Consider the following 13157-nt stretch of genomic DNA (forward strand, 5'->3'; position numbering starts at 1 on the left):
CGCATCAGCAGTGGGAAGGTTCTGTAGAGCTGCCGGGTTCCAGCACTATGCGGCATTCTCCGCTGCCCATGCAGCATGCTCTGCATACCTTACAGCATGCTCCGCATACCATGCAGCATGCTCTGCATACCTTACAGCATGCTCCGCATACCATGCAGCATGAGCCGCATACCTTACAGCATGCTCCGCATACCATACCGCATGCTCCTCAACCCACCGCACCCCCTCCCACGCACCAGCACTCTGCTTTTGTTGTTGCCAGCTCCCACACTCCGACTGCGGAGAAGGTTGACGATGCACCCGTGGGACTACACCTCCCACGGTTGTGCGCCCGGCATGGCTTCCTGCTCTCACACTCTTGTTGTGAGAGCTCCTCCACCCATGCACAGTCAACCCTGCCAGATGTATGATGACTCCCACACACAGAGCACTCCGTTGCCGTGCGTGAGCTACCACAAGCTGCCGTGTTTTGACACGGTGTGTCAGCCTCCGCAACACACTGTGGTTACCGCCACTCGCCAGCAGCAAACTAGTCAGTCAGGAGTTGAGGCTTCCCCACACAACTTTGGTTGTTGCCAACTCACAAACTGTCATACAGTTACATGACGTTGCCTTCTGGTCTGCTACTTATACACCAGTGCTGTATGTCCTCACGCTCCTGTTGTGGTTGACAGTTCAGTTTTTGACAGTTCACAGACTGTCAAGCAGTTTCATAACGTTGCCTTCTGGTCTGCTGCTTTTGCACCAGTGAAACCCTCACTGAGAGAACCTAGCTTTTCTCGGATATGGTTCCTGTAGATGAGAAAGTGCTGTTCTCCCTCCTTCTGATATTCCCTTGAGGACTCTGTCATTTGGAGAGGAGCCTTAAGCTGCTTAGCCTCCTATGGACTTTTATTTAAGCATAACATGCTTCCAGGGAGGGTAAATGGTTCCGCTTCAGTCGCTAACCCCGTCTGTTGCCACACCTGCTCCCATAGACCTTGGGCTTTGTTGCAAGACATGCAGTCCAAGCTTAGTCCTTGATAGAGGATTTTTTACGGAGAAGACCCTTCTTGCCAACGACCTTCGTACCGGTTGGTTGTACGCCCTGTTGACGCTGAGGTATCCTACTCACGTCCGCCAGTTGAGATGGTTCCTCCACCGGTGCGACCCAGTGTGGGTTGCCAGTCGCACGTTGATGTTATGCTACTCTCGGAGGTGGTTGTGGACGTTCAGTGTGTCACTGGGAAGACGTTCAACAACCAGCAGAGGTGACTTGTTGTGACGCAGTGCGGCAACCTCAGCAACCCGATAAGGGGTTGTCTGTACTACCCAGACAGTCTAGACAGTTTCGGGTTGTCGCTGTACTTCCTCGCTTCCCCATGGTTGACAGTTCACAGACTGTGCAGCAGTACCATGATCTTGTGTCCGGCTCCGTCACGCATCCACCAGTGCGACCGGATTCAGCGAGTCAGACGTTGCCCACTCCGTTGCCGTTTCCTCATCAGTTTCGGATGAGGAACCCTCTGATGAGGACATGGCTGAACAAGAAGATCAATCCCCAGCCCTGCTATCCATCCAGAAGATGCTGAAGAAGGAATACGGCCCTGTCAGGCTGTGGATGAGTCTGGTTAGGACACTGTCATCCGTGGTGCATTTGGTGTCACTTGGAAGACTACACCTCCATCCTCTTCGGTTTCATCTAGCTCTTCACTGGAAAAGGACAAGACGCTAGAAGCGGTCTCGATCCCGGTTTCCGGAAGATAAGTCTGGTTTAACCTGAGGAAAGGACTTTATCAACCTTTTATAGGGTCTTCCTCTGACTGTTCAGACTCCCAACCACGTTCTCTTCTCAGACGCATCGGACGTAGGCTGGGGTGCGACCTTAGGCGGTAGGGAATGCTCGGGATTATGGAACTCGCGTCAAAGGACAATGCATTTTAACTGCAAGAAGCTTCTGGCAGTAAGTCTGGCCTGGAAAAGCTTCAGGTCTCTCCTTCAAGACAAAGTAATGGAGGTCAACACGGACAACTCCCTGCTTTGATGTTCATCTCCTAGCAAGGAGGGACCTACTCTCTGACATGGTGCGAGTTCGCTAGTGACCTCCTCTCCTGTTCAACAGGTCTAGACTTTTCACTAGTAACAAATTTCTTCCAAGGCAACTTGAATGTCTTAGCAGTTTGTCTCAGTAGGAAGGGACAATAATTCCAACATATTGGACCCTCCACAAAGATGTATGCAAGAGACTTTGGGTCACCTGGGGCCATCCAACCATAGATCTCTTCGCAACCTCGATGTCCAAGAGGCTCTCAACAGACCCAGCAGTGGTTCTTTTAGATGCCTTTCTACTAGATTAGTCTCATCTAGATCTATATGCATTCCCTCCGTTCTAGTTTGTCAACAAGGTACTGCAGAAGTTCGCCTCTCACGTTGGGACAAAGTTGACACTAGTTGCTTCCCTCTGGCCCGCGAGAGAATAACTTACCGAGGTACTTCGATGGCTAGTAGACGTTCCCAGAACTCTTCCCCTAAGGGTGGACCTGCTACGTCTGCCACGCGTAAGAAGGTACTCCAAGGCCTCCACGCTCTTCGTCTCACTGCCTTCAGAGTATCGAAAGACTCTCGAGAACTAGAGGTTTTTCGAAGGAGGCAACCAGAGCGATTGTTAGAGCAAGGAGAACATTCACCCTTAGAGTCTACCAATCGAAGTGGGGAATCTTCCTAAACTGGTGCAAGTCAGTATCCGTATCCTCGACCAGTACCTCTGTAACTCAAATAGCTGACTTCCTCTTATATCTGAGAAAAGAGCGATCTCTTTCAGCTCCCACTTTCAAGGGTTACAGAAGCATGTTGGCATCAGTCTTCCGTCACAGAGGCTTAGATCTTTTTAACAATAAAGATCTACAGGACCTCCTTAAGTCTTTTGAGACCACGAAGGAGCGTCGTTTGGTTACACCTGGTTGGAATTTAGACGTGGTTCTAAGATTCCTTATGTTAGACAGGTTCGAACCACTTCAATCAGCCTCCCTGAAAGATCTCACCTTTAAGACTCTTTTCCTGATATGCTTTACCAGCTAAAAGAGTCAGTGAGATTCATGCCTTCAGCAAGAACATCGGATTTTCATCCGAAACGGCTACATGTTCTACATCTTGGTTTTCTAGCCAAACACGAGCTGCCTTCTCGGCCTTGACCAATATCGTTCGTTATTCCAAACTTATCGATATGGTTGGAAAGGAACTAGAAAGAGTATTATGTCCTGTAGAGCTCTTAAGTTCTATTTTAAAAACCTTTATGAGGCCCGTCTGAAGCTTTATGGTGTTCAGTTAAGAATTCATCTTTGCCTATGTCAGAGAATTCTTTATCCCATTATTTTCAGACTGTTAATACGAGAAGCTCATTCCCTTCTGAATGAGGAAGACCAAGCTTGGCTGAAGGTAAGGACACACGAAGTTAGAGCTATCACAACTTCCGTGACCTTTTAATAAAATAGACCTCTGCAAAATATTTTCGACGCAACCTTTTGGAAAAGCTAATCAGTGTTCGCGTCTTTTATCTTAAGAATGTCCAGTCTCTTTACGAGAACTGCTACACTCTGGGACCATTCGTAGCAACGAGTGCAGTAGTGGTGGGGGCTCCACCACTACAATTCCCTAATTCCGGAACCTTTTTAATCTTTCTCTTGAAATATTTCTGGGTTGTCCGGAAGGCTAAGAAGCCTTCCGCATCCTGGTTGATTTGGCGGGTGGTCAAATTCTTTCTTGAGAAGCGCCTAGATTAGAGGTTGTGATGAGGTCCTTTAGTATGGGTTGCAGCCCTTAATACTTAAGCACCTAGGAGTCGCTCAGCATCCTAAGAGGATCGCTAGGCTCAGTAAGGAAGACGTACTTAAAAAGGCAGAGTAATGGTTCAAGTCGACTTCCTTACCAGGTACTTATTTATTTTATGTTTGTTATTTTGAATAACAGCTAAAATAAGATACGGGATACTTAGCTTCTTTGTTAACATGTATGCTGGTCTCCACCCACCACCCTGGGTGTGAATCAGCTACATAATCATCGGGTAAGATTAATATTGAAAAATGTTATTTTCATTAGTAAAATAAATTTTTGAATATACTTACCCGATGATCATGAATTTAAGGACCCGCCCTTCCTCCCCATAGAGAACCAGTGGACCGAGGAGAAAATTGAGTTCTTGTTGACAAGAAGTACTTGAGTACCTGCTCACAGATGGCGCTGTTGTGTACACCCCCAACTGTATAGCGATCGCTGGCGTATCCCGACCGTAGATTTCTGTCGGGCAACAGAGTTGACAGCTACATGATCATCGGGTAAGTATATTCAAAAATTTATTTTACTAATGAAAATAACATTTTTTGTAAAATTTTCTAAGCTCTATGAATGTTGTATAATAGAGTAACTATTTGTAAACAAATTAGTGTTTACGTAAACAAATTAGTGTTGGTCATATAAGTAATAGAGACACCATTTGTAAATTTTTGAGACCTGTCAATGTTATAAGAAGAGAAATTTGATTCATATTTTTCATTTGTACTCAGGCAGTTAACTGTAAAGAATGTTTATACCTATAAAGGAATGTAGAAGATAGATATTTAGAAAGATTTTTTATTTGTACAATTATTTATTTTGCCAGGTAATTATGCCATGTCTCCAAAATCTGCGCTTGAGACCTTGAGTACGCCTTCGTCTTCATGTACGGCGTACAGCACTCATAGTGGCAAACACACCTTTGGAGGTTTTTCGCGCAACAACTCTGCAAATAGTAATGATAGTACTGATTCGCTATGTGGAAGGTCCCTAAGAGAGATAACATCATCGCAAAGCTCAGAATCTGGTTAGTAATAACAAAACACATTTTTTAGGGAAGCACTTACCTGTTCTTGTTAAGAGCCCATTATAGTATAATATAAAACTAGGCTTCCAGCTTCAAATCACCGGGATTTAATTGAAATTTCCATTTGATATTCTCTTAATCATTTTCCAATAAAAACTTTTTATGTCACTCATCCTCGAGTATTAAATGAATAATATCTACTTCGCCGTTGTACCCAATCTTGCATCTGTTTCTACATCGTACAACAACGATGAAATACTATTCTTTACAGTACTGGGATTCACATGGAACCTCATTAATTTAGGTACTGTATCTGTTTTTTTTTATAAAATGATGAGGGTGTTAGATACTCCTTCCTGTTCAATACATGTTCAGTGGCCCTGTACCTTAGTATACGAACAGCATAATCCATTTCAGGATGAAGCTTGTATTTCAAAATGTATTTAAACCAAAATAGTTTTTCCCCGTAAGAAATAAAGGGATAGCACTTGATGCATTCCACAGGTTAGAAATACACATACATTACACACTCATTTTTAAAGGTTTGTAATGGTATATGAACAGCAAATTATAACTCCTAACGTAAGAAGTAAAGAAAATAATAATAAAATCTTGAAATGTTAGCGAATTAACTCTCACTTTACCTTAAAGGAGAGTTGTGATGGCTGACATACAGGAGACGAGAGGAGGTGGAGGAAGAACAAGTTACTGTTTGGAGAGAGAATCTCTCTCCATGTGAACTTATAGTAAAATATTGAGAGTTCTTTCTCTTTAATGATATTTGCTATCACTAACTGAATCACTTAGTTTGTGTTTTTGACACTTTGTTGTCATTTTTAAACTTACATTCAGTTTTGACTTTTGACAAGAAATCAATATAGTCAAATGCCTTGTCATTTTCTTTATAATTCTATGTTCATGCAACATCGCACTGTCGGTATTAGATAGATTCAGTATTTGTCCCGAGGAAACTGTACCTTTCAAAAAATTTTGCAGGCTTTCCCGAATTCGTAACATCTATAGTACATTATCTTGGTCCTTATTCAAGTCTAATACCATTGTTTTTTCATAAATATTGTTTTTGGTAATTATACCACCTTTTAACTACTCATCAATCTAGATAAAGAGTCCCTTGTCAGGCAGGGAAGTACGATGAGAAGAAAAATACTTTTGTTCCAACACGAATACTTACCTCGAACTACTTTCATAGGAGTTACCTGTAATCTCCTCTCTACCGACCAGAGTTTTGTGTAGGATACCCTAAAACCCGTTTTCTATGGAGGGCTATCTTGGGCGTAAGAGAACGTGCCCCGAGGGTAGCTTTTGCGCTAGGTAGAGGTCCGCCTGGGTCGTGAGCGTCAGTAAGTTCTCTGGTCGCGACGTGTCACCACGTCGTTCTCGTTCTCTCTCGACCCTTTGTGTGCGCCGCGTGTGTCCCACGTGTTTACCGTGTGGTAACTTGTGCTTATCCCTTGTGTTCCTGTGTGTTCACTTCCCTTCCTTGTGCTTCCCCAGTGTATTCCTTTAATTCCCTGCGTTCCTGTGTCTTGTGTTTGTGCGTTATGGAGCAGATCCGCCGTTGTCCTGGGCATAGAGCCGGAAAATCGTGTGGAGCGTTCCTCTCCAAACCTGAAGTGGACCCTCACTCCCTTTGCTCTTCCTGTAGGGGCAAAGTTTGTTCGTCTTCGGATACGTGCTTCGAGTGTGTTGGTTGGAGTGATATTCAGTGGATGCGTTACGGCACTAAGAAGAAGAAACCGTCGAAGCGTTCACCCAGAAAAGCTAGTGTTTCTTCGCCGCTACCGTCGCCCAGTGAACGGTCCGACAGGGCTTCTGTCTCGCCTTCCCCTACCCAGAGTAGGGGACGAGGTAAGTCCATCGTGGGGAAGCAAACGAGCGTTCTTCCCCAGGAGTCTGGTGAATGTGAAGTGGGGGTGGCGGGGCCTTCTCGAGCTAGTGAGGAGCCCGGTAGTGGTGTGTCAGGGAGCTCTGGAGACTCGGCCCTTGTGCTTGGGGGGCACGTTTCCTCCGATGACCCCTTGTGGTGTAGCAACGTTGTTTCTGTGTCTTCGCCCCCTTCGTGGGCCTGTGTTTCAGGTTCTTCGGCAGGCGGCGACAACCAGGGTAAGTTAGGTTCCGCAGGGAGTGATGCCTTCGGATGGAAGCTCCCTAAGACACCAGGTAGGTCCCCTATGCGGATGGGTGAGGGCCTGTATTCCTGGTTCCGTAGTGTTGGGCGCCAACCCTCGTTTCCAACCCCTCTCACGGAAGTTCCTGAAGAATTCCTGCAACCCTCTACCTCGGGTACACAACGAGTCGCGAAGACCCCCGCGGTCCCCACTCCCGCCCGCCGTACGGTAGGTACAGTGACGTCGGGCTCCTCAGAGAAGTCTTTCTCGTCGGGAGAAGAAGCCAGGAGGAAACATCGGCGTCGAAGGGAGCGGTCCAGGAGCAGGCGTTCCCGCTCAAGATCACGTTCCAGGTACAGAAGGAGGCGCTCCCGTTCTCCACGAAGAAAGCACAGGAGGAGTAGGTCACCCGATGGCGATTGGGTTTTCATACCCCGTAAGTCGGAGATACAGTGTCCCGCGGACCGGCGGTCCAGGGATTTCTCGCCAAGGAGACCATCCTCCAAGCATGGTTATGACCCTCGCAGGGAGATACGCGAGAAGGCCTCTGCAGGCAGGTGTAAGACCGCGAAGCCTCCGGTTCACCCCGCCCAGCGGGGGGAACCGTGCTTCCATACGGGCAGCCTGGCTGAACCAGCCCAGCTGGTGTGGCCCTCGGACCTTAAGGAACGGTTCCCGCTGTCGGGTCAGCCCACGGGATCCGCATCCTCGTCCCCCAGGGAACATGATCGGACACTAGTCCTCGCCGGTTTGGCGATGGCTGTCCTAACCCCCGCCCCTGGTGCGGAGACCTCCGCCGGGGAGGACCAGTACCTCTGCAGGGGAGTGCCTGTTGTGCCAGGACCAAGGCGCCCGGTTGGAGTGACCCGGCTCCCCGGGCTCAAGCCGAAGCTTCGGCCGACGGTAGAGAGGGTTCCCCGACGGAGGACTCGGCCTATAGAAGAGTGATTGGCCTAATCAGGAGGCATCACAAGATTGAAGAACCGGCAGCTACCGAAGAGGACTATTGGAGGTCCAGCCTTATCCGGCTGATGCAGGCCCCTGCCCAGCCAAAAACCTCCCTGGCTCTTCCTGTAGCCCGGGATCTCGTCCTGGGACAGGAGCACGTGGATAGAGTGGTGGCAGGTAATGCCGAAGCCTCCAAGACTCAGAGCTCTTCTAAGTTGCTCCAGGGACTCAAGACACAGAGCAAGGTCTATGTACCAGAAGGATGACGGCCGGGAGCCTGCAAAGTAGAACCTTCTCTCGACATTCTGGGGCAGGGCGTCTCGGAGGACAGAGCCTCTTCAGCCCCAGTCTGTTTTTCTCCATCGGAGGCTGCGATGATGGAGGAAATGTCTAGGGACCTGGTACACGTCTCCTCTTGGCTAGACTGGTGGGCTTCCACCTTAGTAGGGGTGCAAGCTACCTTTGACCCTACAGACCCGGAACAGCAAAGCCTCCTGAGGGAACTTATCACCTCCGGGGGCAAGACTCTTAAGTTCCTGACTTACCAGTCCCTCCCCCTGACAGCGAATTGGGTGCTTCGCAAGAGAGACACCATCCTGGTGAAGGTGTCCCAAAAGGTCCCAGACAGAGAGGCGCGGGCCATGAGGAGCCTTCCTTTGTGGGGTGACTCCTTGTTCCCCTTAAAGGACTTGGAAACGATCATGGAGAAAGTGTCTAAAAGGAAAGAATTAAACACGCCCAGGCCTACGCCGGTAAGGAGACCGCCCTACAAGAGGTCAGTCTCAGACAGTGCCGCGACGTCTCAGGCCTCTCCTAGCATGACGAAGCGAGAAGCTCCTTCTTCCTCCTGGGCCTCAGCGCCTCAGCCCCCCCGTAGAGGAGCCCCAGCAGCTTCAGCCTCCTTTAGGACAGGTTATTCTGCCTCCAGGAGAGGCCGCTCCTCCAAGAGGAGATAAAGTGGGAGGCCCAAGCCCAAGCCTCAGGTTGGGGGATGCCTCAGACTATATTGGCAAGCATGGAAAGCTCACGGAGCAGAGCCCTGGACAGTGTCTTTACTGAAGGAGGGCTACAGGTTGCCGTCCTTAGCAGAACCCCCCCCCCTCTAATTCCGGCCATCCGGTCGGAGTGGCTGGTTCCCAAGGATCCGTTGAAGAGGGCCGCCCTTCAAGAGGAGGTGTCCTCCATGTTAGAGAAGGGCGCCATGGAGGAGATCCTACACCCAGGTCTAGGTTTCTACAGTCGTCTGTTCCTGGTGGAAAAAGCGACAGGGGGGTGGAGGCCGGTTATAGATCTGTCGGCTCTCAACAAATTCATAAGGAAGACAGACTTCAAAATGGACACTCCGAAGTCAGTCCTGCTGTCCTTGAGGGAGAAAGATTACATGATGACCATAGACCTCAAGGACGCTTACTTCCAAATTCCGGTCCACCCCTCGAGTCGGAAGTTTCTCCGGGTAAAATGGGGTACCCAGATCCTGCAATTCAAGACCCTTTGCTTCGGATTGTCAACAGCGCCCCAGGTATTCACGAGAGTCTTCATGACAGTCTCAGTGTGGGCTCACGAACGAGGCATTCGCCTCATCCGGTACCTGGACGACTGGTTGCTTCTTTCCTCCTCGAAGGACCCCTTGAAGGAGCAAGGGATGAAACTTCTCCAGTTTTGCAAGGATCTGGGTATCGTGATCAACCCGGAAAAATCGAACCTATCCCCCTCCACCAGAATGACCTATTTGGGGATGACACTAGATACCCTTCTGGGAAAAACATTTCCTTCGGAAGACAGAATAAGCAATCTGATGGAGATCCTTCGTCCGTTCCTATCGGGGCAACCCAGGAGAGCGAAGGACTGGCAAAGACTAATAGGGCATCTGGTGTCGTTGGAAAAACTGGTTCCCCAGGGGAGAATCAGGCTCAGAGCCGTCCAATGGAACCTGAAGAACCTCTGGTGCCAACTGGACTCGCAACAAGAACTAATCCCAGTCCTACCAAACACAATTCCCTCCCTGGAATGGTGGCATTGCCGATCGAACTCGCGCAAGGGGATGCCCTTCGCGAACGACCCTCTCGAGTTACTTCTGTTCACAGACGCCTCCAACCAGGGATGGGGAGCCTATCTCCTCGACGAGACAACGAGTGGAACCTGGATGGACGGGGAAAAGAACCTACACATCAATGTCCTAGAGTTGAAGGCAGTCCAGAAAGCTTGCCTACACTTCGTAGATCTACTAAGGGGAAACACTGTGGCGTTGATGTGCGACAACGCCACAGTGGTAGCGTACATAAAGAAACAAGGAGGTTTGAAGTCAAGGGAATTGTGCGATCTCGCCCTAGAGATTCTAGATTGGGCAGAAACGAACCAGGTTGTGTTATTAGCAAGGTTCATCCCCGGGAAAAAGAATGTGCTGGCCGACGGTCTCAGCAGGATGGGTCAAATAGTAGGGACAGAATGGTCCCTCCTTCCAGAAGTAGCCAAGCTCATCATCCAACGTTGGGGTTCCCGGGTGATGGACCTCTTTGCAACCAAACTGAACGCGCAACTTCCTGTGTATTGTTCGCCTGTCCCAGACCCGAAGGCAGCCTTGGAGGATGCCTTTCAGCACAGGTGGGACAACCTAGACGTGTACGTTTTTCCCCCCTTCACGTTGATAAGGCAAGTACTCAACAGAGTAAGGACTGCCCGGAACTTAAGGATGACTTTGGTAGCGCCCTGGTGGCCGGAGAGAGAGTGGTTCGCAGACCTAAAAGACCTGGCGAGTCAACCTCCGTGGCCACTCCCCGACAGGTCAGATCTTCTACAACAACCGCATTTTCTCAGATTTCACGACAACCCACAGTCTCTACGTCTTCACGCCTGGAGACTATCGAGCGACTCCTGAAGAAGGAGGGGTATTCATCAGCTACTGCTAAGAGGATGTCGCTATACCTGAGAAGGTCGTCGGCAGCAGTCTACCAAGCTAAGTGGGCCTCCTTCACAAAGTGGTGCGCTTCGAGGCACATTAAACCCCTCAAAGCCTCGGTCCCAGACATAGCGGATTTTCTGGTATATCTCAGGGACAAAATAGGAATGTCAATCCCAGCCATAAAAGGAGTACGGGCCGCCTTGGGTCAAGTCTTCCTCCTGAAGGGCATCGACCTGGGTTCCTCTAGGCACATCTCGATGCTTGTCAGGAGCTTCGAGCAGTCCTGCCCCCCACAAGCAGTTAGGGCACCTCAGTGGGACTTAGCTAAGGTCCTGAAGATGTTAAGTGGCCCCCCCTTCGAACCAATGAATGATATCGTAGACAGGGATCTCACTCTCAAGACAGTCTTTTTGCTAGCCTTGGCTTCCGCTAAAAGAGTGGGGGAGATCCATGGGCTGTCTTATGACGTCTCTCATTCGAGGGGGTGGAAGGAAATATCTTTCAAGTTCGTTCCTTCTTTTGTGGCGAAGACCCAGAATCAAGCTGTCTGGGATCCTAAATTCGAAGGTCTCTCTCTGCCAGCCATCCCTAGGACGGGGAATGCTGAGGATTTGAAATTATGCCCGGTCCGTGCCATTAGAAAATACCTTGAAAGGACGGCTCATCTCCGGCCAGGCATCAAGAGCCTTTTTGTCTCCACGGGTGTTACTAAGAAACAGGTATCCAAGAACACCATTTCCTTCTGGTTGAGACAAGTTATTGCCAGGGCCTACAGGGAAGAAGCTCTGGCCTTGCCAGGCGTCCCCAAACCCCATGACATAAGGGGTCTGAGTACGTCCTTAGCCTTTGAGAAAAACATGGCAGTGGGTCAGATCCTTCGGGAAGGTACCTGGTCTAACCAGTCAACCTTTACTGCCCATTACCTAAAGGACTACTCGAGGAAGTCCTTAGACGGGTTCTCCATTGGAACAGTCATCTCCGCTCTCCAAGTGGTTTAACGGTAAAAGCCCCAGGCTCAATCGTGGATAGCAAACCGGGAGACACAGGTTCGTTCCCTTTCACCCTATTCCCCGTTTTTCCCTATCCTTATCGGAGATAACCCTCTTGTAACCATTGGATAACATGTTCTCCGCAACTACGTTACTGGATTCAACATCAGAAGAAGTTTTTCAAAGGGTGAGTACTTAGACACTAACGTGAGCTCTTTGTGTAGTTACCCTATCGTCCGTTTTCCTAGTATGTTTCGTTTATACCTAGGCCTCTTGGCTTCCGCTTACTGGGTCTGAAGGTCAGAAAGGCACTCCCGCCTCCTAAAGTGTAAGTCTCCTAAGAAAGTAGTTCGAGGTAAGTTTTCGTGTTGGAACAAATCAAAAATTTTAAGTAATTTTTATTTTTCCTAACATACTTATCGAGAACTACTTTCGGGTAATGGCCCTCCCTTCCTTCCCTGAGTGCCTCTCTGCCCTTGCGAGTGTTGTGCAACATCCGAAGAACTTACTGACGCTCATGACCCAGGCGGACCTCGACCTAGCGCAAAAGCTACCCTCGGGGCACGTTCTCTTAAGCCCGAGATAGCCCTCCATAGAAAACGGGTTTTAGGATTATCCTACACAAAACTCTGGTCGGTAGAGAGGAGATTACAGGTAACTCCTAAGAAAGTAGTTCTCGGGAAGTATGTTAGGAAAAATAAAAATTACTTAAAATTTTTGATTTTTTTTAATTTCAGTTTCCCAAATTAGGGGAAGTGCCATGGTAGATAGAATAGTTAAGATCATGCTGCCATTGATGCTTCGATATCTTCTTTACTGGACCAATCATAGATGTTATAGTACATATTTGAAGTTTTTGCCAGTCAACCGCATGTCTTTCATTCTCATACCATTTTTTAATGACTTTATGGCCCATTGTCACGATGCTGTTAACTTTACAATGCAGCTCAAGAGACCTATAAATATTGCATGGGTGTGGTATGGGTACACATGCTAATCTTGATTACTTTTTTCCACAAAAAATGTGGATACGGACGAAAGATTTTGCTTCCAAGCTGATACAATGAAATTTTGTGGTCGTATACCAATGGGAACGTATTCTGGGTTACTTATAAACTGAGGCATTGTAGCACTGGATGAGGAAGGTGTAAGTCATTGTATAGGGCAAAAATGGACTTACTTTTGATCTCATGGAACCAATTAATGAGTATGGTGAGATATGGTACAGTATAGTATTTTATTTTGGTATTTAAATTCATGAAAAAAAGTTGCAGAACAAAAGTTATCTTTGCACTCCTTTCAACTTTAATAGGTATATTGTATAGCCTGAAAGATTTTTAGATCAAATGTATATGTTC

General features: G+C 48.2%; 1 protein-coding gene across 4 annotated transcripts in view; it reads left to right on the top strand.

Annotated features, from left to right (window-relative positions):
• LOC137656840 (E3 ubiquitin-protein ligase rnf168-like) overlaps positions 1-13157 on the top strand; it is a 128701-nt gene that overhangs the window by 76523 nt on the left and 39021 nt on the right. For all 4 annotated transcript variants that reach the window (XM_068391177.1, XM_068391195.1, XM_068391186.1 and 1 more), the window contains one exon: positions 4634-4834. In XM_068391177.1, coding sequence (XP_068247278.1) covers positions 4634-4834 — 201 coding nt within the window. The remainder of the gene's footprint in view (positions 1-4633; positions 4835-13157) is intronic.

The sequence above is a fragment of the Palaemon carinicauda genome, chromosome 1 (genome assembly GCF_036898095.1).
Source record: "Palaemon carinicauda isolate YSFRI2023 chromosome 1, ASM3689809v2, whole genome shotgun sequence".
NCBI lineage: Eukaryota > Metazoa > Arthropoda > Malacostraca > Decapoda > Palaemonidae > Palaemon > Palaemon carinicauda.